Below are 26,898 nucleotides of genomic sequence, written 5' to 3'. Positions count from 1 at the left end.
GCTTATGGGCTGGGGAGCAATTACATCTTCATGTTGGCTGCAGGCTTTGTCTGTTCTCCAGGAACAGTTGATGGTTTTGTGCAGTTTGGATGCCTTGTATAACCAAATTAGCTTTCAGGTTTATTTTAAAAGAAGGAAGGAGTCTTGAACACAGACTTGACAATAGTACATAGGATCTGCTAAAAAGAAAACCTTTCTAATCAAAGTGCCATCTTTAAAAGGTGCTGCCATTATCGCTGAGTGGTCTGTGGTGCTGCCATTGACCAGTTTCTCTGTTGAAAACCCACCTCTTCAAGGTGTCAGCTTCTGAACTGTGGATGCTGGTCTCTGGCACTAACAACTGCCCAGAGGCTTACCTGGGTCCCCATGAGTGCTGTTTTTCCATCCTAGGGCATGCCTAGATTGTTCTCAGGGAATCTGCTCTAACTTGGGTCGGCATAGGCTACAGGGCACTGGGTCCTGTGTGGAACTAGATGAAGCTGAAATTTTCTAATGAGATTGATCTACTATGTGGTGGAAGGTACTTTGGGCTTAGATGCAGCAAACCTGGATTCACAGCTCCTGCTCATATCTGTGGCATTCAGTTCCTCATTCTGGGAAAAGAGAAAAGAAAAGAAAAAGATAAGAAAGAAAAGAAAAGAAAGAAAGAGGCAGGAAGGCAGGAAGAAGGAAGAAAGGAAGGCATGAGTCCCACCTCACAGGCTGTTACTTGTGTTGCTGTGATACTTGTAGCAGAAGGTATAAGAAAACTCTAAAGCAAATTAAAGTCAAAAACAAACACCTGGCACATCATGGGCAGGTAGCAAAAGTTTAGTGAACCTGGAATTGTTGTGGCTCATACTGGGCAAGCCAGCTTCCCATGGAGCCTGAGTTCAGAGGAAGAGTGTTCCGTTTATTGGCATCTACTTTTTACCCTGGGCTTCAAAGAATCCCAAGGAGATGTTTTGGCGTGGCAGTTTGTGTTAGAGCTGAGCTTATGAATTCACCAGTGGTGAGCCACAGACTGGAGAAGAGGAGAAAGGAAGCTATGCAACAGGGCTATAGCAGCATCAAGGTGCGTTTGAAGATGAGTAGGTTGGGTGGGAACTGGTTTCCACGGACGGACTATTTCCCTAATCTAAGCAAGATCAAGGCTCAGCGTAGCGCAGGGCAGTCGTCCTGAGTGATGGTTCTGAGTATTGAGTACTCGCAGCCCCCACTTCCTCGGGGATGCTTTCCAAGACCACCTCCTCTCCCACCTTGTCTCACCATCTCCACTCCCTCAGCCTGCTTTGTTTCCTGCAACGTCCTTATCACAGCCTGACTTGTTTGTTTCTTGTTTTGTCTCCCTCACCAAGATATAAGCTTCATGAACACAGGGGCTTTGTCTCATTCACCACTGTATCCCCAGTGCCTAGAAGAGTGCTGGTCCATAACAGGCCCTCAGTAGATATGCAGTGAAAGACTAAATCAGCAGTACAAACCTCAGCCAGTGTCCCCACGAGCCTCAGCAAAGAGGCCTGCAGATTTTCCACAGGGGGGAACCATTTTGCTTACATCTTTGATTCTCAACATTACGTGTCTATAATAGGGGTTTCAATTATATTGTTCACATCTCATTCTGATTTGTTGCATTTACTAACGTGCAGGATGGTCTTTCAAGATTTCCTAAGGATCACTAAAACATGCACAGAGGATGGCTGATACACTTTGCCACCACAGAATGAAGTTTTCATCAGGTTTCCATTCTCTCAATAATCTTAAGGTTTCGATCAGTTTCAAAAATTGAATAATAAACTCTTTATTTCAAAAGCCATAAGGACTAAATGCTTCACAGTAACCTACCCTGGTTTGACATTTGTGGAAGAGCTGATGACATCCAAAGTCTGGAGTTTGCTGTTATATCAGGGTTAATTTCTTAACATTTCTTAGCATTCCTAGATACTCCAGAGTTATGAAAAATGACATTAGAGGAAGCTGATGAAGAGTATACATGAATTTTATGTATTAGCTTTACAACTGTTCTGTAAATCTAAAATTACTTCAAAATAAAAAGGTTGAAAAAAACAAATATAGGGATGTGTCACAAACATGATACAACAGAATCCGAGAATCCCAGCACTGGAGGGATTGGGTCTCAGGAGCAATCTAGAGCAACCTCCTTACCTTGTAGAACAGGAATAAAGGCCGTGAGACTAAAGCGATTAGAAAATGAATAAAAACATGACTGTCAGGTTTAGGAACTGTCATCCTCATTTTATAGAAGTAGATGTAAATATCAGCAGAAGGGGAGAGATGGGTCATGGAGCAATTCTGTTTGGAATGAGGAGAGAAATCCATAACTTTATATAAGTATAGGTTCGATGGCCCTAACCCTGATCTATATGGTGATTTATAGAGTATTCCTCATTTACATGTTCGTTTGTTCATTCATTCACTACCAAATGCTTATTTGCACAAACTTTGCCAGGCCCCAGGAAGATGGAGATGAAAAACATACAGTCTATGCCCATGTGTTACTCAAAATCTAATATTGTTTGATCTTCACAACAATATTGGGAGCCAGGTGTTTTGCACATGAGGCGGTTGCCCTTGCATGGCTAGCGGATGGCAGAGGGAGGACCTCAGCCAGCCCGTCTGATTCCACAGTGCTGCGGGTGATACAAAATGCTGTTATTTTTGTTCCTGAATAAAGCCATAGAGAGTGCTGACCTAAAAAAGATATCAAATCTATGTAAGGATGACTTCTGAGGGCAAGAAGGCTGAGTGTGGGAGAATAGGGTTATGGCAGATCTAGGATTCTTGCCAACTTTCCATCTAGGTCACTCTCCTAAGTGCTAGGAAATCGATTGTCTAGGGGAACTTGAGCTCTGCAAAAATGGCTGTTTACTGTTTTTGTAAGGATGGCAAAAGCTCCCTCCTCCTCCGAGAGGATTTGCTTCTGTCTGGGAACTGATCTTCCCCAATCTTCCCAATCAATAAGAGAGTTCTGCATAGTTAAGATACTATGTGTGTGTGTGTGTGTGTGTGTGTGTGTGTGTGTGTGTGTTTCTTTGAGGTATCTTGAAGTTTTGGAAAGTTTATGAAGTTTAGAGTTGACAGAACAATTCTCAAAATGCAACCCCACTACTACCTTTACTCAAGTCATCTCAACTCTTGAATCCTCAGCTTCCACGTTTAAACACATCTCCCTAGAACTGTTGTGAGAATTAAATAATATATGTGCATTATTGTGTGTCCTTTGGGAAATTACTTATCTTTTCTAAATCTGAGTTTCCTTATACATAAAACGGTGATTGTGGTCGGAAGCTCATTATTTGAGCCATTTCATAGGATTGTTCTGATAATTACAATAATTAATGCGTGTATAGTGCTAAGCACAATGCCTGGCGCAGGGTAAGCCCATGATAAAGGTTATTTATTATTACTTTATCATGACTACTCTGTGGAAACTGAGACTCATGGAGACAAATATCATACAGTTGATAAATTACAAAGCTTAAGTTGAAAACCAAATTGCTAGATTACAGAGCCTCTGATATATATCATTTTGCTTTTGAAACATATAATTTAATCACAGTCTATTATGTGTACATTATGAGTGTCTTGAATATTTATTACATTTTAATAGAGATAGCATTGGATCTCTTGGTTAAAAAGTATTATAATTGATATTTATAAACTCACATCAAATTTACTGTGATGCTAACATAGCTCATGCAATCCCTGAATGACCTAGAATTGCTCTCAGGACGTGAATGTATCTCACAAGATAATCTAGATCTTCTCAGAGGCCTTTGGGCTTGCCTCTCCTGTATTTTTCCAAAAAAGACTGAGGAATTTGTATATTTGGAGGTGTTCTCCCTCTTTCCTGTGCTAGGGCTTTCTATCCCCAGATGCTGTTTTGCAGGTCATTTCTGCTTCAGTATTAAAACCTTGTAGACAGACTAGCAGACTTAAAACCTGGACATGGAAAAGACAGCAGAACTGTTACCCAGATGCAGGCAGGAAGAGAGCAGAATGTATGCAACTTAACACTGTTCAAAGAGACTGTTCATATCCTCCACCATGGTGGCAGGAGGATGAGCAGTAAATGCTACAGTGTTTGCCTTCAAAAACTTGGCACTGTAGCCCCATGAGGCTACTCAGTGATAGCAAGTGTTAGGTGAAATGTGCGATGGTGATATCCACATGTCACAAGGAAGGAAAGTTAGTATAATTTGGAATTGTCAAGGGAAGAAGACTCCTTGAAGGAAGGGAGGCTTGGTATTGTCTTTTGTGCTCTGATGTGTGCTTTCTGAGGCTCATCTTACTGCCCAGTTGGAGTTCAATCCTGACAATTTCTAATGTAGGCTCCAATATTTACTGAAAGTGATTTTTGGAGACTAGGATGTAGCCTGTCGTTCTATTAAATTACAGATATTTTTACCATCATAGTAATAATCACTACAACTTCCCCTGCCTTTTAATTATGTATGTTGTGCCAGGTTCTGTGCTACACACTTTACATACAACATCTCTTTACTTTTTACATAATACTGTCAGGTTAAGAGCTGTCATCCTCATTTTATAGAAGTAGGTATAAATTCAGCAGAAGGGGAGAGATGGGTCATGGAACAGTTCTGTTTGGAATTAGCAGAGAGATCCAGAACTTTAAAGGCTTCTTTTACTGGGCAAACTTGCCTCCACCTGAGTTTGTCTCCACCCCTTGCTGCTTCACTGCTCCACTGCCCTCACCCACTCTCCTGTTCGTCTGCTCCTCTGTCTTTGGTACCAGTCTACTTATTTCCAGTATCTGTATTATCACAGTGTCTACTTATCGGTGCCAGTCTTCTGAAAGGATTCCACACCAAGTGCAGCATCAGGTATAGAGTAAGTTCTAGTGAATGTTTGTCAAAAGACTTAATGAACATTCTAAAATTCTGTGAACCCTGTTATAAATGCTTAATAGCAACTCAAAGAGTTATTCTGGGGAAAACAATTAACAAAAATCAAAGCTTTACTCTAAAAGAAACAAATAAAACTCTTTTGGTACAATTTAAGGCCTTATCCACCTTTGGGGAAGGGAGAGGTTTGAGGGTGTTAAGGAGGCTATGCCACATGGAGTGAGCCACTGGTCTGGATCATGGGCAAAACTTCTCATAGTTCATCTCTGCAGTGGGGTTGGAAATTGGCTAAAAGCCCTTGAAACACCTATGATTCTGTGAAACTGGGAAGAAAAAGACCAGCACAACCAGCCCATGTATTGCCTATTTAATGGAATTTTGAGAGCTCTTGACCAAGACGGTGCTGCTTCCTACTACCCTGTTCCTCATTTGACTCATCCCCACCCCACCTAAAGTCCAAACTTGTAGCAAGTCCAACTTCTCAAACTCTATAGAGAGGTTCACCGACAAAACCAGACACTCACACACCTTGCAGATGCTCTGTAATTCTGCCTTTCCGATAGCTTTGGACTTGGTAGAGAATGCAGAAAACAAAAAGAAGTCCTGTCCGGCATACCAATCAGAGCTGTGGGATGATCTCGAAGGGATTTTTTTTGTATTCCTTGAGAGCTCTTGAACATGAGCTTTGACCTCAGATGAACCTCTGAGTTTGGGTCCTAGCTTTTCTGGTTACTACCTTGGCCAGGAGTTTTGTAGGCATTATCACTGACTCCACACAGTGCCTCAGGTGAGGCTCCACAAAGCATGTAAAGGCCAGGGCTAGGTCTAGAACTCATGTCTGCTGATTCCTCAACAAGGCCTCATTCCCCTGCACCCCACTGTTTTTGTGTTTTACTATTTCAGATACAGGAGAAGGTCTTCCATTTTAGCTTTCAGGGTGATGGCCCTAAAATAAATCATTTTCAGAAAGGCCACTTTCTCAGAATAGGTTCACAAATGTGTTTTCAGAGGAGAGTAATGACCTTGTCACTTTCCTTCTAGAAAGTTTCCAGTGTCAGATGGAGCAGGGCTACCAACGCTCCAGTTTCTGAAAGTAAAGTTGAGCCTCAGCCTTCAAAGAGGTGGTGAGAACAAAAGTACGTCTTCTCAGATAGAAAGAAGAGAATCTCGGAAGCAAGGTACCAGTGCCCTCCTGCTCTAAGGAAATGTTCTCATTTCCTGAGGGCTGGTGTCATGTCATACAATGCACCAGGAAATTCAACATTGTCTTGGTGACTTTTAGGAACTTTTCACTCAAATCCATGAGGGACCCTGAGACTCCCTTCAAGTACTTTTCCTCCAAGCAGAACAGAGCATTGAGCCAAAGCTCAGTTCATGGAGTACCCGTTCTGAAGGCAATCCAAGTTTCATTGAATTTAGGTGAGTCTTGTTAAATAAAGAGCTTTGTTAAAAAGTGAAAGTGAGAGGAATGCTCAAAGCTATATTTATTTTGCCCCCTCATCATGGAGCTGCAGGAAGAAGATGAAAGCAAGAAAAGGGATCACTCACCCAAGATCCATGGAAACTACTTGGAGGGAGTTTCAGGGCCCTTCATGGAGTTGAGTGATAAGCTCTTAAAAAATCAATTCTGCCTCCGATAACAGGAGATAGCCGGGTCACTCATTTGGTCCCTTGTTTTTCCATTAAACATTTGCTAGACAACAATGTCAGACACTGAATGGAATACCACTTCCTGGGGGTGGCAAGGCATACTAAAGTACCTGTGCTCCAAAGTGGGTGGCTAAGACATCCAACTTCATTGAGCTTTGTTTTAGTTAAACAGCAGCTCAGGGTGGAGGGGCTATGAATCCATCAGTGTTTCACTGATTGGAGATCGGGATCCAAGGGTCAGCTTTTACAAAGTAGACTCATAATTACTGTGTAAACAGAATGTAAGTATAATGCCATAGTAAGCAACTTATTAGGCATTAAAAGACTTTCCCAGGAATTTTACATGCATTGTCTTATTTGGTCTTCACAACAACTTTAATACATATGTTTTATTATTATGCCTATTTTACAGACAAGGAAACTGAGGCTATTGAGGGCATAAAGCCCACCCAGATGATACAGCTAAGAACAGTGAAGTCATCTAGCAGTACAGTCAATGCTCTTAGCCACTCTGTCATCTGCTCCCCACAGTGTGAAAAGGTACCCCTACAAAGATCCAGCTCTGGAAGGAAAGCTTTCACATACCAAACTCCAAGCAGGCTCACTCTACCAAAATGTGAAGGCAATCAAACCAAAGCTAGAGGAGGAGGGTTATGTTTGGTTATCTAACTTTCACCATACGTTCTTAGGCTCTGAGCCTTTAGGGTCCAAATAATCTTCACAGGGCAGAGTTATCTAAGGTGGTGTGTGAGAAAGTGACACACACTTCCCATACAGGCACTGGGGCCAGCAGCCTGGCCAACAGCCAGTAGGGAATTCGTGAAACTTGGATTGCCTTCAGAACTGGTACTCCTTGAAACAGTTCAGCTTATCTTCCTACAGTTATTTTTACTTAGGCGAACTTACCACAATGAGAGCTTTGTCCCTTGTAGGGGTCTGAGTACACAAGACAAGGCAAAACAATGAAACAACAGCTCCATGGAAACCACAGCCTGGCTTAGTTCTGAAAGGGCTTCGTTTTAGAGGAAAGCAGCATTTTAGTGATGGTAGGAGAATAGGTCACAGAGAGCACTAGCTTGCAGCAACCTTCTCTCTTTGGACACATATAAGCTTTGCTTATGATTATTAGTGCTTCATATTGAAATTACCTCTCACCCACATTACTAGAAATGAGGATAAAATAGACCATCCTAGTACATCAGCCCACAAAACTACCTTTCCACCATACCATAAGCCTAGTCCCTTCTACTCATATAACTTGCTGAAATATGCCAGGCCTTTACAAAGTAGTTAGTATACTCCTAGTGAGATGTGAGCAATGGTAGAACAAAGGAGGCTAGATCAGCCATATGCAGAAAGCTGAAGCTGGACCCCTTCCTTACACCTTATACAAAAATTAACTCAAGATGGATTAAAGACTTAGATGCAAAACCAAAAACCATAAAAACCCCAGAAGAAAACCTAGGCAATACCATTCAGGACACAGGCATGGGCAAAGGCTTCATAATGGAAACTCCAAAAGCAATTGCAACAAAAGCTAAAATTGACAAATGGGATCTAATTAAACTAAAGAGCATCTGCATAGCAAAAGAAACTATCATCAGAGTGAACAGACAACCTGAAGGATGGGGGAAAATTTTTGCAAACTACCCATCTGACAAAGGTCTAACATCCAGAATCTACAAGGAACTTAAACAAATTTACAAGAAAAAAACAGTTCCATTGAAAATTGGAGCAAATGTATGACCAGACACTTCTCAAAAGAAGACATTCATGCTGCCAACAAACATAAAAAAAAAGCTCAACACCACTGATCATTAGAGAAATGCAAATCAAAATCACAATGAGTTGGTCAGAATGGCAGTTATTAAAAAGTCAAGAACCAATAGATGCTGGCTACGCTGTGAAGAAATAGCAATGCTTTTGCACTGTTAATGGGAATGTAAATTAGTTCAACCATTGTGGAAGACAGTGTGGTGATTCCTCAAGGATCCTGGTACATTTCTAACTAAGACAATGGTTAATTAGAAAGGTTCTCACTGTGACAACCAGCAGCACAGGTAGAATGAAAGAGAAAAAATTCTTTCTGGTCTGTGGATTGGAGCAGACGGGTTACTATATTTGAAGGATTAGGACTAAGCAGCTAGGACAGGAAAGGGATCTTTAGAGGGAGTTCGAGGCATTCAACTGGCCTGTTGCAACTCTGTAAGGACTGCCTCCACAGCCAGGATTCCTGGTGGCCACTGGGAACAGAATTATGAGTAAAACATGCCCTGGCTGTGTAGAGCTTATTGTCTTGTGGGTGGTCAAAAGATTCCTGGATAAGTAGCAAGAACCCCAGGTGCGATCCCAGCTTTCCCACTGGGCTGCCCTGGGCAAGTCACTGTACCCATCTGGGCTTTGCATGCTGCGTAGGGGCGGAGCGAATGATCATCCTTGTGTTCGATTTCCAGGGCTCTACTCTTAAGCAGAAGAAATGTTTATTTGAAATCCATCAATACATTGTGCTTCTCTTTGTCTTCTTTTCAGTTTAAATTCCAGCAAAATTAATTATAATATCTTTTATTTTCCATGACATGAATAATACAATCTTGAATTTGTAAAATTCTAGATCTACCCATTTATGTGTGCTTCCATCTAAATATATATTCAAAGAGGTATAAAGGGGCAGTGTTGCCTAAATTTCCTTCAGTTAGAAGATTCTGAGTCACTTAAATTTTAATCAAGAGGCTGTATTATTTCTACAAATATAACAAAGACTGTTGTTTGCATAAAAGTGGAATAAATTGTTAGGAACCTAGGTCAGAGAAAGTGTGTGGAACTGTGGCAGTGGGATCTTGGGAAGGGGTCTGTGTATGTGTCACTGTCCTTAGGTTCCTGGGGTTGTTGTGTTCTCTTCAGGTACCAGACGTGCTCCAACAATGGGCTGGTAGCAGGATTCCAGAGCCGCTACTTCGAGTCAGTGCTGGATCGGGAGTGGCAGTTTTACTGTTGTCGCTACAGCAAGAGATGCCCATATTCCTGCTGGTGAGTCTGGCAGCCGACCAAACCCTCGTGACTGCTGGGGTGGGAGAGGCACCTAGGAAGTGCTCTGGCCCATGTTTCCAGCTTGAGAGTCACACGCAAACCTGGAAGGCAGCACTGGCATGTGGACAAGAATGAATGAATGACTTAGGAGGATGTTTGTGCCAAGAGGGATCTTTCAGGTTATCCAACCCCCCACATGACAGAAAAGGAAACACAATCATAGAGCCGGCAGTGACTGGCCCAAAGTCACCCACCTGCTCTATGGGGGTGCCAAGTCTTAAGCATAGGCCTACTGACTCCCATCACAGTGCTGTTCTCCTTTTCCCTAACTACTGCTAACTTCTCATCACATCCAAGCCTGCAGGGCTTATTTGGGAGCCTAGTCTCCTGCAGACCCTCTTTGGGAGAAACCAATCCTGTCATGGGTCCGAGTCTAGTACACAGTTATAGACAGAAAAAAAAAAAAAAGATGACTTATACTGGGTATTGGTAACACAACGGGCCCAGGTTTTTTGGTCTGAAAACAAGACAGGCATTTCTGCCTTGGGCAAAGGGATCCAGAAGTGTCAACATGTGAAGGTTGGCTCACTTAAGTGATTGATCTCTCTATAGTTTAATGCTTTCAAGGACAGCTTCACAGGTCATGCTTATTCTCTGCAACCAGACAGCTTACTTCATAAATACCCAGTGGCACACAGTATCTCTAAGGATACAAAGCCCCAAAAGCTTAACGTTTTTCTTTTTAAAGTCAGGACCAATAGTAAATTCAGAGCTCTAAGTCACCTCTTGCTGTATGATGAAGCAGAAACCTCCTCCAGTTCTTCAAGACTGCTTACATACATCAGTTTTTACCCCACCTCAGCAGGTGAGCAGGCCTGGCAGAGGCTTATGATGCAACTAGGATAGTAGTGAACCAAAGACCTAAAAATCTCTTGCGGTGGGAGAGGTGGAAAGAACAGTAGTGTGGGCAAAAAGAAACTTGAGTTCTAGTCTCTGTGCTGGCCTCTCCTCACCTGCCTCCTCTCCTTCCCTTCTCCTCTTCTTCCCTCCCTCTGTAACTCCTCTGTAGGCTCAAGCACATCACCTAAAATGATGACCACCTTTTTTCAGTCTCCAAGATCGTTAAGGCTCTGATGAAAACTGTAGACCTTGTCTTCAGTGGGGAAATGCACTGAAGCATGTTTATTAAAAAGTTAGCAGAGTCCTCAAGCTTCCTGAAGGCCATTCATGGACACACTGCCAAGAACCCCGGGATCATAAGTTGAAATTCCCAGGACTACAAGATCCTTGAGGTTGTTTTGAACGCTAAAAATGTCTTAACTCCAAAGGCAGTTTTCCAAAAGATGATCCAGATGCCAGAACTGTTTTGAGAGGAGGAAGGAAGTTCCAAAGACTAGTGCGCCCCAGTGAAAGGGAAGAGTGGTAGGAGCTTGACTGGGAGGATTTTGGCCTCCACAAGTCTCTCCTTCCTGGTCTATTAACAGAATGGCACTTCTCAGAAGGAAACCAGCCTCCCTTTGTTGCAAGGCATTAAAAGCCAGTTAAAATGTATATAGTGTACCTGAAAGAGCAAGCAAAAACTACTACTCAGTCAGCGAATCCATTTACTACATTAGCATAACTTACCCTGAGTCAGACTCCAAAGGAACACATCAGGGCTGGGGTATGCTGGGTGGTCAAGAGGAGTGGGTTCAGGAGCAGGAGAAGGAGTGAGCAGGTGCGGGGGCAGCCCTGATTGGGCTGCACTGGGGAAGAAGGGGAAGATGGGCAGCCTAGGGGCAGTTGGAGGCCTGGGTGTGGGCGGCCCTGTCTCTGCCTGTCGTAGATGCCTCTGCCACAGCATCTACGACCTGCGTACAGCTGCTCCTCTCCACCTGGACTGCCAGTGTCTGGAAGATATGGGGCCACCTATTGATCTTCATATTTTCAACGCCCAGCTTAGTGCTTGGAACATAGTGTCTTCTTAACAACTGTTGAACAAATGTCCACATTAATACCGCTGGAGGGTGTATATAATAAGGTGAGGTGGCCCAGAAAGTATAATTTTCTTACATGAAATTTTTTGTAATCTCCTCTGTCCCTCCACTTCTGCCTAGAATATAAGCTCTACACAAGCAGAGATCTTTGTACTGACATATGCCGAGCCCTATAAATAATGCCAGGCACACAGAATTTGTTTGGATGAAGGAATGACTTCAGCCTACTTTTAGTTATGAGCATCAGATAAGATAACATATTTCTGGCCTTGCTACTATCTATGATCACACAGAGCTGACCTGTCTTGAAGCAGAGTCCCCTTCACCCTCCCAGATGCAGGAGAGACCAGCTTCCTCACCAACTAACAGGACATTCAAAGGCAAAGTCTGCCCAGGAACAACCTGGCAGGTGTCAGGTCATTGCAGGAAGTAGAACTTGAGAGAGGGATGGTTATGCAGAAGAACAAGATACTTGACCAGTTGAACAGTCTGTTATTGGGGGTACTAACTCATTCTTCCCCAGGCAGAGAGGAGTAAGCTGAGGCAACAACATTCCTCATCACAGCAAGAACTGAGGTCTCTGCAGAGATGAGTGGGAAAGCCTGCTGTGTCTGTGGCCATGCCATCATGGCTGGCTGGCCCCTGCCCAAACAGAACAACAGGGAGTGAACTTGGGCCTCAAGGCTTTGGGTGATCAGGTAGGTAAGGAACCAAGGCTCACTGGTTTTAGAAAAGTTGTCAAACAGCAGAGGTAGGGGTGGATGAAGGTAAGTGTGAGAGAAAGAGGTAAACATCAAAATCTTCCCAGAATTCCCATATTCCATGGATCTCTGTGATCTGTGTTAACTCACTGAGCATGGCTTCTTGAAGTTTATCCTGTTTAATTGATTGCTGAGATCTGAAAAAGACAAGTCTTTGTTTTCCAACAAAAAATCTGTTGTTTTAATGATGCCCCAGATTTCCAGTGGTCACCTGGAGACTGGTTCCAGGATACTTCTGCTTCAAAAATGTTAAGTATCAATTCCTCTCACATACTTTAGAAATGACTTCTCAAGCTCGCTTAGATGCAGTTCACCAGCTAAGATGCTAAAAATGTAATGATCATGTAGACATATATGTAGGAACAAAGTCTCAGCGTGAAAGACTGACAGATAAACATGAGCAATTTTGAGCTGCTGGAGATATTCATGTCTCTGCTGGAAAAGTTTACCCAAAGCCTTGATCTGCAATGACTTTCCCACCCCGACCCCACCCCTACCTGCCCACCCTTCACCCTTCCTTACCCCATCCTACCATCCAGACATGTTTCTGTTGGTCTGTAGAGCCAAAGTAGGGGAAAGCAGAGAGAATTACTCAGAAAGACATGATAAGTTAACTTTGAAACAAGTCCCACTAAGGCATGGTTCCACCTGGCTAGTTCTATTTCTGATGGCATGGTGTTGGAGCTGAGAGCTATCATGGTCGCCAAATAAAATGGTATTTTTTTTTTAAAGAAAGCATTGGAGAAGCAGCAGAACGAGATTCAAGTATGCACCATGGTACACAGTGTATGACTCACCATCCCGCTGGTGTGTCTAGACATTTTAGTGGCATCTTTAAATTGCCTGAGTCATGATGTTATATTATATGTCTTTCTAAATGCCTCCAGGGCATAAATTAGGTCTTATTTCTTCAACATTTTTAGCACATTGCCTAGCACAAAATAGATTCTTAATAAGAGTAACAGAATGTTGCAAGCCCCTAGGAGCAGTAGCAATGGTGAAACCCGACATTGATTTGACGATGTTTTGTAGTTGACAAAGACTTCTTTCATGTACGTTATTTTATTTGATCCTCTTAACAGTTCTACAGAGTGAAGTGAGAACTGTTTTCCCTGCACCTTCCCACAGTGAAATGCTGATAACCCTCTTATCTGAAACCTTCCCTTACATGACTTTAATTAGCTTGAATTACCTCGCAGGGAACTGGACCCATGTGGGTGGGAACCACATTTTTTCCCTTCCCCCTTTGAAAGCCATTCTGCAGCATGGAGCCTGACACTGTATGAACTAGCTAAGTGAGCATCTAGTGCCTGTGTTTGTGAGCATTTAAGGATTCAAAAATATCATCACTTTGGGCTGGAAAAAACAAATCATCCAACCAACTCCCAAATGAGTGTGGGATTTATTTGTTTGGTGGGAACCAAGGTGCTGCTCTCATTCAGCTTGTGCAGTTTCTGATGGATACTGTAGCCTCACTGGACTCTGGCAAGAAAGCAAATTCCTGATAGATGTGGACATGCCATTATGAAACGGTCTCACCGGATGGGATGAATATGTGAATTTTACAGATATTTATTTAGATATGAGAATTCTAATTCTTAGTCCAGTGGTCTGAAAACCACAAACACATGTCACAGAAGTTGCCACAACCCTTTAGACGTTGTTTGTTATAACCTCCCTTCTCCAAGCAGCTCAGCAGCTGCAGGCTGCACAGCAGACTGCTAGTGTCCAGGCGGAGACTCTGTGTCCCAGGAAATGATGGTTGTGAATTATTTTCTTTTCTAAATGTTCTTCTCCAGACTCATGGCCTTTCATTAGGTTCATTGGATAATATCTTTTGACCACAAAATAATGCATCCATTCAGACGACCTTTTTTCTTCAACCCTGATATTCTGTCTCTCAGACTTTGCATTCTCCACTGCCTATTTCCCCTCTCTGTGTGTGCATGTCATAAGCCAGAGAGCGCTTTTTCTTCATTCCTGTATGGCTGTCATTAACAACAAAATCAGCTGATTAGAACATTCTTATCCCTTCCACCCCGAAGCACCCAGTCAAATTTAATTCCTAGCCTTATTGTTCAGATGTTAATACAAGACAGGGACTGCTTCCATGCCCACTCCCGTAATGCTGTTGCAGGGACAGGAAAAATTTCACAGGCCCCTGCATTACTGTGCCTGTCATATGCCACCTGTGCCCAAACAGCTTCCTGCAATTCAGCTCCCAGAGGCCTGGTAAGAAGAGTAACTTCCATGCATGTCCTCTGTGCAAGCTGGAAGCTATTATTATAAAGATGGATATAATTATGTTTTGAGAAAATTGGACTAGATGTCACAATTTAAAGGAACTTGTATTGGGTTTAGTTGCTTTGTGCCCTACTAAAACCATTGCCTTGCATTGCATGATATACATAGCACTCATTCTGGCAGACAGAAGCCTCTCTGAACTTGAGCAAAATAAATCATCTCTTTCATCAGCTGGAGTGGTTTTCATAATTACTGTGCCATATTTAAAATGTAGACATGTACAGTTGGCACTCCACATCTGGAGGTTCCCTATCCAAGGATTCAGTCAACTTTGAATCAAAAATATTCAGAAAAATAAAAATAAAAATACAACAAGAAATATGATACAAATAAAAAAACACACAGTATAATAACTATTCACATAGCATTTACATTACTTTAGGTATTATAAGTAATTTAGAGATGATTTAAAGTAAACAGGAGGATATTTATAGGTTATATGCAAATGCTAAACCATTTTATATCAGGGACATGAGTTTCTGCAGATTTTGGTATCCATGAGGGTCCTGGAATCAATCCCCTGCCGATGCTACTGATGACTGTTGTGTTAGTCCATTCTCACACTGCTAATAAAGACATACCCGACTGGATAATTTATAAAGGAAAGAGGTTTCACTGACTCACAGTTCCACAGGGTTGGAGAGGCCTCAGGAAACTTATAATCATGGCAGAAGGGTAAGCAAACATGTCCTTCACATAATGGCAGGAAAAAGTGCTAAGCAAAAGGGGGAAAAGTCCCTTATAAAACCATCAGATCTTGTGAGAACCCATTCATGATCATGAGAACAGCATGAGGGTAACTACCCATGTGATTAAATTCTTTCCCACTGGTTCCCTCCCATGACAGGTGGGGATTGTGGAAACCACAATTCAAGGTGAGATTTGGGTGGGACACAGAGCCAAACCATATCGACTGTATTTGCTACCTGCATATAGGTGATACCTCTCTCCCTATGTTCAAACTCCAAAAGTAGAAATATCATAGATGTGTCTGGCTAAGTATTGGTTAACCCAAGGCCAGCTACTTAGAACAAACTAAACTTCTCAGTTACAAACCAAATCTGATGCTTTATTCTATCTAGTCTGCTTCCCTCTACTATAATAGATTCTAGAGATAATCATTTTTACTTCTATTAATTAATTCACTTAATCAGTCAATGAATGTGAATGGATATGAAATAATAAAAATTCATTGGCTTTGGTTCAAATCCTAATAATGGTAATGATGATAATAATATTTATTGACACTTACCATGTGTTCATGTGTTAGTGCATTTAATCCTCATACACAAAAATTGTGATACTATCATACAGATGAGAGGAACTGAGCCACAGAAGTTGTGGCTTCCTTCATAGTTTCATACTTGACTCAAACAGGTCTATCTGCCTCTAAATCCCTTGCTCCTTGCATAGTGCTGAGCTGTCTCTAGACAAGGAATAGCACAGTAGGCATCTGGTAGAAAACAGAGAATAAAGCTAGTCTAATTGAAGGGGAGCTGTTGAAGGTGGAATAGCCCCTACAGATGTGCAGACCCAGGGTGAACCACCACATAACGTGGCTAATGAAAATCAACAGGAGTCAAAGCGAATGTGCTTGCTAACTAACCCTGGGCTTGGACCGTGAGTTAGAAACTCAGTTCCAAGAGAGCAATTTGGAAAGTGTTCAGGGACTTTCCTTTACTAATTTAAGCCACAGATATCCCTAGAATTGTTGTTCCCTTGTGTTGTGATACATGTCTGAGTATTTGAAATATAAAGTCCCAAAATGCCACAAGAGGATACACATGGACATTTGTTTTTATTTCTCACACCCCAGAACCCCAGGGTTCAGGTTTTCCATGCAGAGAAGGGCACTTGGGTGACTACAGAGGTCTCATTTGGCCAACCTCCAGCTCTTGTGAAAAGAAACCAGAGGATTGTTTTTTTGTGGGTGTTTTCCTTTATACATAACTCCATTTGGGGTTTATTTTTTCTGTCTTTGCAAAACTAATTCAAAGAGGGTCTGACGTAGCTCCTAATAAAAACAAACTAAACTAATCTGAAATATGTTAATTACTTATATCTTGCTGGAAAAGCATTATACAAGAGGATTGATGATGAACAGACTGGCTTTATTTAACAAACTTCTCAATGAGTTGCCTGTCGGAAAGGGACATCTTTTTAGCTAAATATAGAACGTAAGCCAACCTTAACACATCAAATCCATAAATGTTGAGTTTATTTTCCAAAGCCACCTGTGAACCAGATCATAAAGGTATATTTGATGCCATGCACCAATGATCCCTCAAAGAGCTCACTATATTGGCCATCATGGTGTTATACGGCATTCTATCATTTTAATCAAATGCTAAATATATAGTGCTGATGTATTAGTCCATTTTCATGCTGCTGATAATGACATGCCTGAGACAGGGCAATTTACAAAAGAAAGTGGTTTAGTGGATAACTCACAGTTCCATGTGGCTGGGGAAGCCTCACAATCATGGCAGAAGGTAAGGCAGAGCAAGTCACATCTTACGTGGATGGCAGCAGGCAAAAAGAGAGCTTGTTTATAGAAACTCCCATTTTTAAAACCATCAGCTTTTATGAGACTTATTCACTATTATGAGAACAGGACAGAAAAGACCTGCCCCATGATTCAATTACCTCCCAGTGGGTACCTCTCCCAACATGTGGGAATTCACAATGAGATTTGGGTGAGGACACAGCCAAACCATATCAGCTGACATGTCACCAGACTTTAGAATAGGATATTTAAAGTAAGGTGATAATTGAGTGATGGAGAAATAGGAAAAAAACAAAATTCAATATTGAATGAACAGTAGAAGCTTCTCTAAAATGTTGTTTGAGCATGAGCCGAGCTATAAAAGATCATTTGGAAGACATCCTAATTTTATTCTAATTTTTTAAAAAGCTGAAATATGGCTTCCTGATGTACCCATTTTGAGCTGTTCATCTGTAAATGCTGGGATTTTCTTCCAGTTTTTATGGTAGGGAGTCTGTGGCATGTGCTTTTCTGGTGTCCCCACAAAGTGGGCCAAGGTTGTGATCTGATAGTTGCTAATCAGAGCCATGAGATGTAGCTGCATCTGTGTTCATGTGCACATCAATAGGAGGGAAAGTCCTGAAAAAGGAACTTCCTGGTAACAGCAAGTAATCCAGTTGCCCTAATTCCCCCTAGTAAAATGGCTGTAACAAACACACCTCCGTACTATGAGGTTTGACTTTCGTAGAAGAAAAGTGTTTAGTTCTGAATAAGGTCTCTTAGAGGTGGTTTTTCATAAAACCTTATGCTGCACCACTTTATGTCAGGGAATAGATTGAAAATCTTTAGCTATTAAAAACCTAATCAGTTCTCAACCAAACCTCTGACAATGAATAAAATTGACCACTGTATATAACTAGATTGTATCTCTATTTCCCTTTCTAAAATGGATGTGCGAGCATATATCTGGGCACAGCTATGCGACATGTCTATTCTCGTGGCAAAGGATCCAAGACATCTATCAGCAGCGGCTCAGTCTATGATATTGTATTGACCAGCAAACTTTCACTGAGTCTAGTTGGATCTGTTGATAATTTTAGTGCTTCGAGAATCTTAGATGAAAAATATCCTTTTCAAACTTAAAATTTTCTTCAGTTTGGATGCATTCCTTCAACTTATAACTAAGATATTATTTAATTTTTTCCCATCAGCCTCAGCTGACACAAGAGTTGTACAAGTGGCTTCATGTTATCAAGTTTTTACTTAGCTTTGGAACAACTCTCTGTCTGTCATCTTGACAGTAGAAAAAGTGTTGCAAAGTGAGAAATTGTACCACAAGAGTTATTCATCCAAAAGCGACAGGAGAAATACACACATGCACACACGCACCACATACCCACCAGTAGCTTTTATTAAAAAATGAATAATATAAAATTGAATAAATCTATTCAAACTCTACTTTAGGGGAAAGGAGAAAATAAGGCTTCCCATAGAAATGTTTGAAAAATAGACTCATTTCAATAAAGGCATCTTCCTGACCTGTGCTCTTCTTCATCTTGCCAACCTGAAGGTTTGTTTGGTTGTTTTAATTGGTCTAGAAATGTATGTCCATGCTCAGTATGAAGTGTATTTTGCCCAAAAGCTGCTTAAAGTGACCTAGTAATTCACAAGGAAGCTAAAACCACCCTGAACTCTTCTGCCACCCACACTCGCAAAGCTCAATGTCACAGCTTAGAAAACCCTGATCATTCTGCCTCCTTGTAGCCTCTTTTAATTTCCTGACAAGTCCCTATCCCCTGTCTCAGTGTATAGTTCTGAAAATTTAAATTACTTTTTCTCTCTAAGAAACTATTACTGAGGCTTTCATTTATTAGGATACTGTGTGTGTGTGTCTGCACGCACATGTGATGTCATCAAGAATTGAATGCACCCACATATATCTGGTTTGAAAATACAGACTACAGAATCCTGGGTCACATTGACATAACAGTTCTTCCTATGGATGGTGTTTGGGAGGTTCACTTTGTACCAGTGATTTGGGTCATTTCTCCCTTGGTATTTTTTATTTCATAAAGTAGGAGAGATTTCCATCAATATCTAGCCTCCTTCCCTGTCCTCCTTAACCCAGCTTTCTCTAAGACATGTAAACTCAATCCCATGGTATTATAATAAAAACAAGACAAAATAACAACAACTGAGAATCCAACAAAACAAAACCTGTCTGGGACCAAGGTGAAAATGTGCCAATGATCATGCACCTCACCTTCTTTGGCAGATTCCAGAAATTCACTGGACAGCAGTCCCCCACAAAGAGGCTTCTCAGACAAACTGTCTAGTTAGACAGGGGTCTTATGTCTGGTCATTACCAAAAATGAAGCAATAGAGAATTTTAGTTAAAGAAAGTATTAAATAACATTTTCCTTCTTTGAAGCTTAAAGCTTCTGAATTTTTTTTAAAGGTAAGCTTTTCTTTTTCACTTTATTCCATGGTATTTATCCAACTATTCTGAAGACAGATCAGAGTGGTCAGTAAAAAACTGAAAAATGAAAATTTAGCCTCATAATTTCCAAATACTCTGGCAATTGGATTTAGTCTAATGCAGTGTTGCTCTATGTAGATTCTGCCTTAGCAAATTAAAAAAAAGGTAATTAACTTTTACATATTTATCCAAGACTGCTTCAAAAGTTTTAGAAAATGTTTTTTCTTCCCTGAAGTAAGGAAAACACACACACACACACACACACACACACACACACACACACACAACCTCTTATAATTCTAATTTTCATTATTCACATTTTCAACACACCTCCTTTTCTTTGGGTAAACTTTAGTACAGTCCTTGTTAGAATTCTAGTGGATCATAAATCAGTGGGATCCAACTAAGGCCCTATTAGTTCTACTTATAAGACATTTACCATGCTGGATGCGGTGACTCATGCATGTAATCAATCACAGCACTTTGGGAGCCTGAGGTGACCAGATCACTTGAGGTCAGGAGTATCAGACCAGCCTGGCCAACATGGTGAAACTCCATCTCTACTAAAAATAGAAAAATTAATTTCCTTTCCTTTGGGTTTATGCCTAGCAGTGAGATTGCTGGATTGTATGGTAGCTCTATTTTTAGTTTTTTGAGGCAACCTCTGATTGTGTGGGTTGTCTCTTCACTTTGTTGATTGTTTCCTTTGCTGTGCAGAAACTTTTTCACTTGATGTGATCCCATTTGTCCATTTTGGCTTTGGTTACCTGTGCTTGTAGGGTATTAAGAAATCTTTGCCCGTCCAATGCCTTGGAGAGTGTCCCCAATGTTTTCTTTTAGTTAGTTTCATAGTTTGAAGTCTTAAAGTCTTTAATACATTTTTATTTGATTTTTGTATATGATGAGAGATAGGGGTTTGGTTTCATTCTTTTGCATATGGATATCTAGTTTTCCTAGCACAATTTATTGAAGAGATTGTCTTTTTCCAATGTATGTTCTTGGCACCTTTGTCAAAAATGAGTTTACTATAAATATAAAAACAATACAAAAATTAGCTGGGCATGGTGGCACACACCTATAATCCCAGCTACACAGAGGCAGGAGAATTGCTTCAACCCGGGAGGCAGAAGTTGCAGTAAGCCGAGATTACACCATTGCACAACAGCCTGGGTGACAGAGTGAGACTTGATCTCAAAAAAAAAAAAAAGATGTTTACCTGACTTTTTTTATTAGAAGGATAAAGTCCTGCTTCTGGATTTCTTTAGAAGCACAAAATAGGTTTCTGGATTAGCAGGGTCTTATTTCCCTTCATGAACAAATTAAGCAAAAACACATGTACCCCACTTTGGGTTGGGCTCGGCATCCTGATAGAACATAATTATGTCTTAGGAAAAGTCAAATCAGAGATCAAGGATTAGGGAATAATGGGTAAAAGGAATGATTATGAACCAAGAGAATGGGCTAACCATTGATCTTGCTCCATCTGTGTACTGAGATCTTTCTAGCAGCCCTTACAGTTTATAAATCAATCTTTTCATGATTTCATGACAATCTCAGAGAAAGATCACCATCAGTCTTCAGAGGGGAAGATCTTCCTAGCATCAATAAATAGTGATCTGGTAAATCCAAATCAGATTAAATTATTGACATTCAAAAATTAGTTGTTTTCCAAGCTGTCCTGGGGTGTGGATAAAAATTTTGGAGTAACTATTTCATGGTAAAAGGACTGTTTTGGTCCTGACAGTCCCAGTGGCAAAGCCCTTATGAGAACTGTGGGATTCTAGACTTATTCCAGAGTGGACTACAATGCACCTACTCATATGGAGGCCCAGGATTTACTCAATATTGGGAGAGAAGGAAAGGAAAGAAGGAAGAGGAAGAAGAAACAAAATAGTGCTTAGTGATTCAACACCTACCATGTACTAGTATAGCACACTCTTCACTCATTTTTATTAGTTCCAAAAACCTATAAGGTAGACTTTATTCTTCTACATGTCAGGAAACAGATTAATTGACTCTCCCCAGCCCATATATTTATTCAGCTAATATTTATTATGTGCCTATTTTAGGTGCTGGATGAACAATAGTGGACAAGGCAAAAACTCTACCTTCGGGGAGCTTACATTTTAATTAAATAATTTTTTAACACTTTGTCAATTATAACTCACAATAAATAACATATATTAAACTATCACAATATGTACATCTTATAAATGCACACATATATATATTTGAAACAAAATGTTTACATACATAAACTTATCCTTATTGCACGTGATGCATGCTTTGATATTTTTTCTATTTTATTGTTTTAAAGCTAGTCATAGCCAATTAAATTGATTTTGTTATCAACTAATGAGTCATAATCTAAAACTTGAAAACATTGTCCGTTGATTTGAATAGGAATAATATTGATATTAGTCAATATCAAGAACTCCAAAGTTATTCTGATCATTCCAAAGCCTGGGGAAGTATCTACATCTTTTTCAGTGTACAGTTTAATGGCCAAGAAAAGGAAGATGAGAAGTGGAAGGAGAGCTATCTGTTTCTTCACAGCCTGGAGTGGTTTAGTGGAGGCCGTCCAACTTCAGTCTGGATTTGCCAAGATGCTCAAACTTCAACTCTTCTTCATAGAATGTCTTCTGTTTGCTCCCAGCAATAATAATGTGTTTTATTTTTCTCTAACCTTTTGTTCTCCCTGCATAGGCTGACAACAGAATATCCAGGTCACTATGGTGAGGAAATGGACATGATTTCCTACAATTATGATTACTATATCCGAGGAGCAACCACCACTTTCTCTGCAGTGGAAAGGTGAGAAGGATAGCCCCTTCCTCATAGGCTAGGGAATATAAATCTATAATCCATGTATATACATGGAATATATACATGGAATACAAGTGCAGATTTCGTACATGCACATATGTTTCTGCAAGAACTTTGACCTGAAGTTTTTCTTATTTTAGTTTCCTAACTGGTCAAGGATTAACTGCAGGTTTGGCTGGACAATGGGAGGCAGTGGGAAGTTAACTGTCCTCATGACCTCACCTCATGGAGCTGCTCACCTTGGAGACGAGGGTAGATTCCAGCCCGATCAAGAGCAGAGAGTCCTAAACATGGTATCCCTTGATGGTCAAAGCTTTTCCCCTCACTCAATTTCACAGAGCACTTTTCCTTATGAAACATCAGGAGGATAAAGCAAATATGGTTAGAGGAGTGCCTATTGTCAAAATGGACCCCCTTCAACCCCGTGCCTCTGTATGATCCACACTTTGGGTTTTAGGAAAGAAGAGAGAAGAGAAGGAAAAGGGATTGGAGAATGCAGTTTTTCCATCTGTGTGCTATTGACATCTGGGGCCAGATATTTCATTGTTTCAGGGTCTGTCCTTTGCTTTCCAGTTGTTTAGCCTACCCACTAGATGCCACTAGCACCCCACCCTGAGTTGTGACAACCAAAAGTATTTGCAGACATTGTCAAGTATTCCCTAGGAGAGCAAATTTGCCCCTGCCATCCTGGAGTAAAATCAGCCACTGAACCTGGTGGAATCATTTGGTCTTCATAGGACCAAGTCTAAGTTTTGCTCAGCATCAATTATTAGCCTTTTAAAAGAGTAGTTTGAATGCCTGATCATAAGATCTTGTTATCTGTGTTTGTTGGTACACAGATAAATAAGACCTGGCTACAGTCATTCAGTAAACCCACATGCCGCCAATTTTCTAATTTCCTTCTAAAACAAGCTATGACCTCTTTTAACAATTGCAGAAATCAAAATATCACCCAGGCCCAGGTATCACCCAGAAACTCAAGTTGATCACCCAGATTTGTGTTGAGGGACTTTATACCCAATTGTTCTAAACAAACGACCTGGAGAAACAGACTCAGAACGAGAAAGCCTGCCTTAGGCTGTTTGAGTGGAGTGAGCCCTACTTCCTAGCACTGAGAGCAATCAACCCCATTTTCCAGTGTAGAAGCTGGATGGAGGCCTTGTTAGTCACAGTGTTTAGGATAAACTGTTGAAAGAGGCCTTGCAGATTGAAAAGGGAGATAGATAACTCTAAGTTTGTAAAGGACCCCACTGAGCTTTGAAATGATTTGCATAATTAAATATGCAAAAAGTCTTTATTTTTTCCCTTTTTCAGGACTTTGCAAAGAGCATGGCAGTCATGTGTTCTGCTGGGCTTAAGATTACCTAGTTAGGAAGATGGTGTGGTTTAAGAGAAAGACTAACAGTTGAGTCCAATAAACTTGGAATGTGAAATCGTCAGCTATTACTAGTTCTACCGTAAAGCAAGTTAATTATTTCTCTGAGCCTGCTTCTTCATCTAAACAATGAATTGTTGTGAGGAAACAATGAGAAAACACGTGAAGCCTCTGGTGCAATGCCAGATATATTGGAGGCTACCATTATCATGATCACAGTTCAGCGATATTAGACCACAGGAGTGTCATGCAATGTAGGCACTCAATACATTTCTCTCAAATGGATGAATAAAGAACATAAGTTTGCCCTGAGCAAAGAACATTCCTTGAAATGTATCCATACCACATTTTTCAAAATTTAGTAATGCTATGTACGCTCTTCCCATCCCCAACCACTTAAACACGTAGGCAATTCATAACAATTCTTGTGTTGCCAGAATGGCAACCATTTTCTTTTTTAATTTAGGAGATTCTTTCATTCCTCTGTAGCAGTGTTTTCTGAAAGGAAACACCTGCATAGCACAGAGCCCAGTGTGTGCTGAGCACTCAGCATTCAGTAAGTGCTCAGAAAGAGTCAGTGGAAAAATGGATGGACTTTTTAAAACAAGATTCCTTTTTTTTTTTCTTTTTGAGATGAAGTCTCGTTCTGTTGCCCAGGCTGGAGTACAATGGCAAGATCTCAGCTCACTACAACCTCTGGCTCCTGGGCTCAAGCGATCCTCCTGTCTCAGCTTTCTGAGTAGCTGGGACTACAGGCACGTGCCACCATGCCCGGCTAATTTTTTTGTATTTTTTAGTGGAGATAGGGTTTCACCATGTTAGCTAGGATGATCTTGATCTTCTGACCTCGTGGTCCACCCACCTTGGCCTCCCAAAGTGCTGGGATTACAGATGTGAGCCACCGTGCCCAGCCTTTTTCTTTCTTTCTTTTCTTTCTTTTTTTTTTTTTTTTGACAGGATCTCACTCTGTTGCCCAGGCTGGAGTGCAACGGCACCATCTCGGTTCACTGCTGCCTTGACCTCCCGGGCTCCAGCAATCTTTCCCCCTTAACCCCCAAAATAGCTGGGACTGGCAGGCATGCACCACCACACTCAGCTAATTTTTTCTATTTTTTTGTGGAGTTGGGATTTCCCATGTTGGCCAGACTGGTCTCAATCGAAATCCTACCCTCAAGTAATCTGCCCACCTCAGCCTCCCAAAGTGCTGGATTACAGGCATAAGCCACCATGCCTGGCCTAAAATAAGATTCTTTACAATGAAATGGAGATTATATTAAATACATGCTTTTATTCCAAGCTGTTAACCCATGGGTCCTTGAGGTACTTTTAGGAGGCAGCAGGGGTGAGCTGACCACCAGTGATGAACAGAGGCCTCCAAATAGCCAGTGACCTAGTTAGTCACCTTCAAGGGTGACTGAACTCACAGATTTGTCGGTTCTTGAGCAGCTGCATAAAGATGTCTTCTAAGAGGAAAATGAAGTTAAGTGTCCCTTCAGTTCCCAGATCCTCCAAATGTTCTCTGCTGCTGTTTCCCCAGCAGAAACTCTTCCTGCCATGTCCTTTCTCGCTGATGTTCATTTTCTGACTCTCCCTCCCACAGGGATCGCCAGTGGAAGTTCATAATGTGCCGGATGACTGATTACGACTGTGAATTTGCAAATGCTTAGATTTGCCACATACCAAGTCTGGGTGAAAGGAAAGGGGCCAGGAGACCGGAGGGTGTCCACATACGTTAACATCAGTTGGATCTCCTATAGCTGTTTCTGCTGCTCTCTTTCCTTCTCCCTGAGCTGGTAGCTGCAATGCCAGCTTCCTGGGCCTTTCTGACTAGTATCACACTTATAATAAAACCCACAATTAAATCATGTTTCTCACTTTTCACATGTTCCATAGCAACTGCTTTATATGACTGACAATGGCTTCCTTGCATACCACATAGACAGTATGCATGCTTACAGCCAGGCTTCTGGAGCACCTGCTGCAGCCAGGCTAGCACTTTTACTGCAGAATGAGCTGCAGATTCAGCATAGTGAAGGGCAGAGGCAGAGCTGGAGGAGAGGTGCAGTGAAAGTTCTCTACTGCTATGCTTGCTTGAATGATACGTAGGGTCCTCACCAAAAGCAGGCTTTCTGCCCTGAGGGACATCTTCCCATTCCCCTGCTCCATATGAGCCATGCATGCTTAGAAGTTCAAGTGCAGAGCTCTTTGCTGCAGGAATGGGGAGACTGGAAAGTGAAATGGGAAGGTGGAAGGGTTTGGCGGCAGAGCTGAAAACAGGGTTGGAAGGATTTCCTGAATTAGAAGACAAATGTTAGTATACCCACTAATGAAAATGAGTGCAGAGGCCAGGGCAACCTGTGAGGATCAATCTCAACTAAGATAAAAACAAGAAAGCAGAGAAAGGTCAGAGAATGGGACTCAGATTGGGAACTTGTGAGGATGAGAGTGGCCAGGTTGAACTGGGAAGTGGAAAAAGGAGTTTGAGTCACTGGCACCTAGAGGCATGCCCAGGGTTCCTAGGAAGGCTGGCAGACACCCTGGAATGCTGGGGAGCTACTGGCAAACTCTCCTGGATTGGGCCTGATGTTCTTGGTAGGAAAGGCTGCCTGGGGATCCACTTTCCTTCTGTGCTGGCTCAGGAGTTCTTCTGCAGAGATGGCGCCGTCTTTCCTCCTCCTGCGATGTCTCTGCTCCCGACCCTTTGTACTCTTTATTACGAAAGAAATAAAAATATTAACATTCACTGTGCTGAAAATATTCAGGGTCAATTTTTGCTCTCTACTCCCTCCCTTTCTGATTATTTATCCATTCATTCTGAAAACACTGGTTAGCATTGTGGTTTGTGCCAAGAACCATGCAAGGCCCCAAGAATACAATGATGACAATGACAAGTGTGGGAATCAGATAATTAAAACATAAAGTGCTAAATGCTTTACCTAAGATTAAACAAAGGAAGGAATCACATTTCTTGGACTTTGAGTTCAACCTGATATTTTCTCAGCATCCTTCAACCTTCCTCATCCCAAGAAGTCACATGAATTTTTAACCACAGGAAGCCCCTCTTTTTATCCACAAAGCAGTTTGCCTTTTTTTTTTTTTTTTCTGATCCACGCTTCTCTTCCCTTATCCTCTCTCCCAGTGGACCGAGAA

The 26,898-nt window shown here is 41.4% G+C and overlaps 1 protein-coding gene across 1 annotated transcript in view; it reads left to right on the top strand.

Annotated features, from left to right (window-relative positions):
• Positions 1-26,503, top strand: part of DPT (dermatopontin) — a 29,694-nt gene extending 3,191 nt beyond the window's left edge. The window contains exons 2-4 of the mRNA XM_017534094.2: positions 9,417-9,542; positions 22,254-22,361; positions 25,349-26,503. Coding sequence (XP_017389583.1) covers positions 9,417-9,542; positions 22,254-22,361; positions 25,349-25,415 — 301 coding nt within the window. The 3' untranslated portion in view covers positions 25,416-26,503. The remainder of the gene's footprint in view (positions 1-9,416; positions 9,543-22,253; positions 22,362-25,348) is intronic.
• The last annotated feature ends 395 nt before the right edge of the window (positions 26,504-26,898 follow it).

This window comes from Cebus imitator, unplaced genomic scaffold (genome assembly GCF_001604975.1).
Source record: "Cebus imitator isolate Cc_AM_T3 unplaced genomic scaffold, Cebus_imitator-1.0 Scaffold84, whole genome shotgun sequence".
Taxonomy (NCBI): Eukaryota; Metazoa; Chordata; class Mammalia; order Primates; family Cebidae; genus Cebus; species Cebus imitator.
This window is presented reverse-complemented; position numbering and strand designations above follow the sequence as displayed.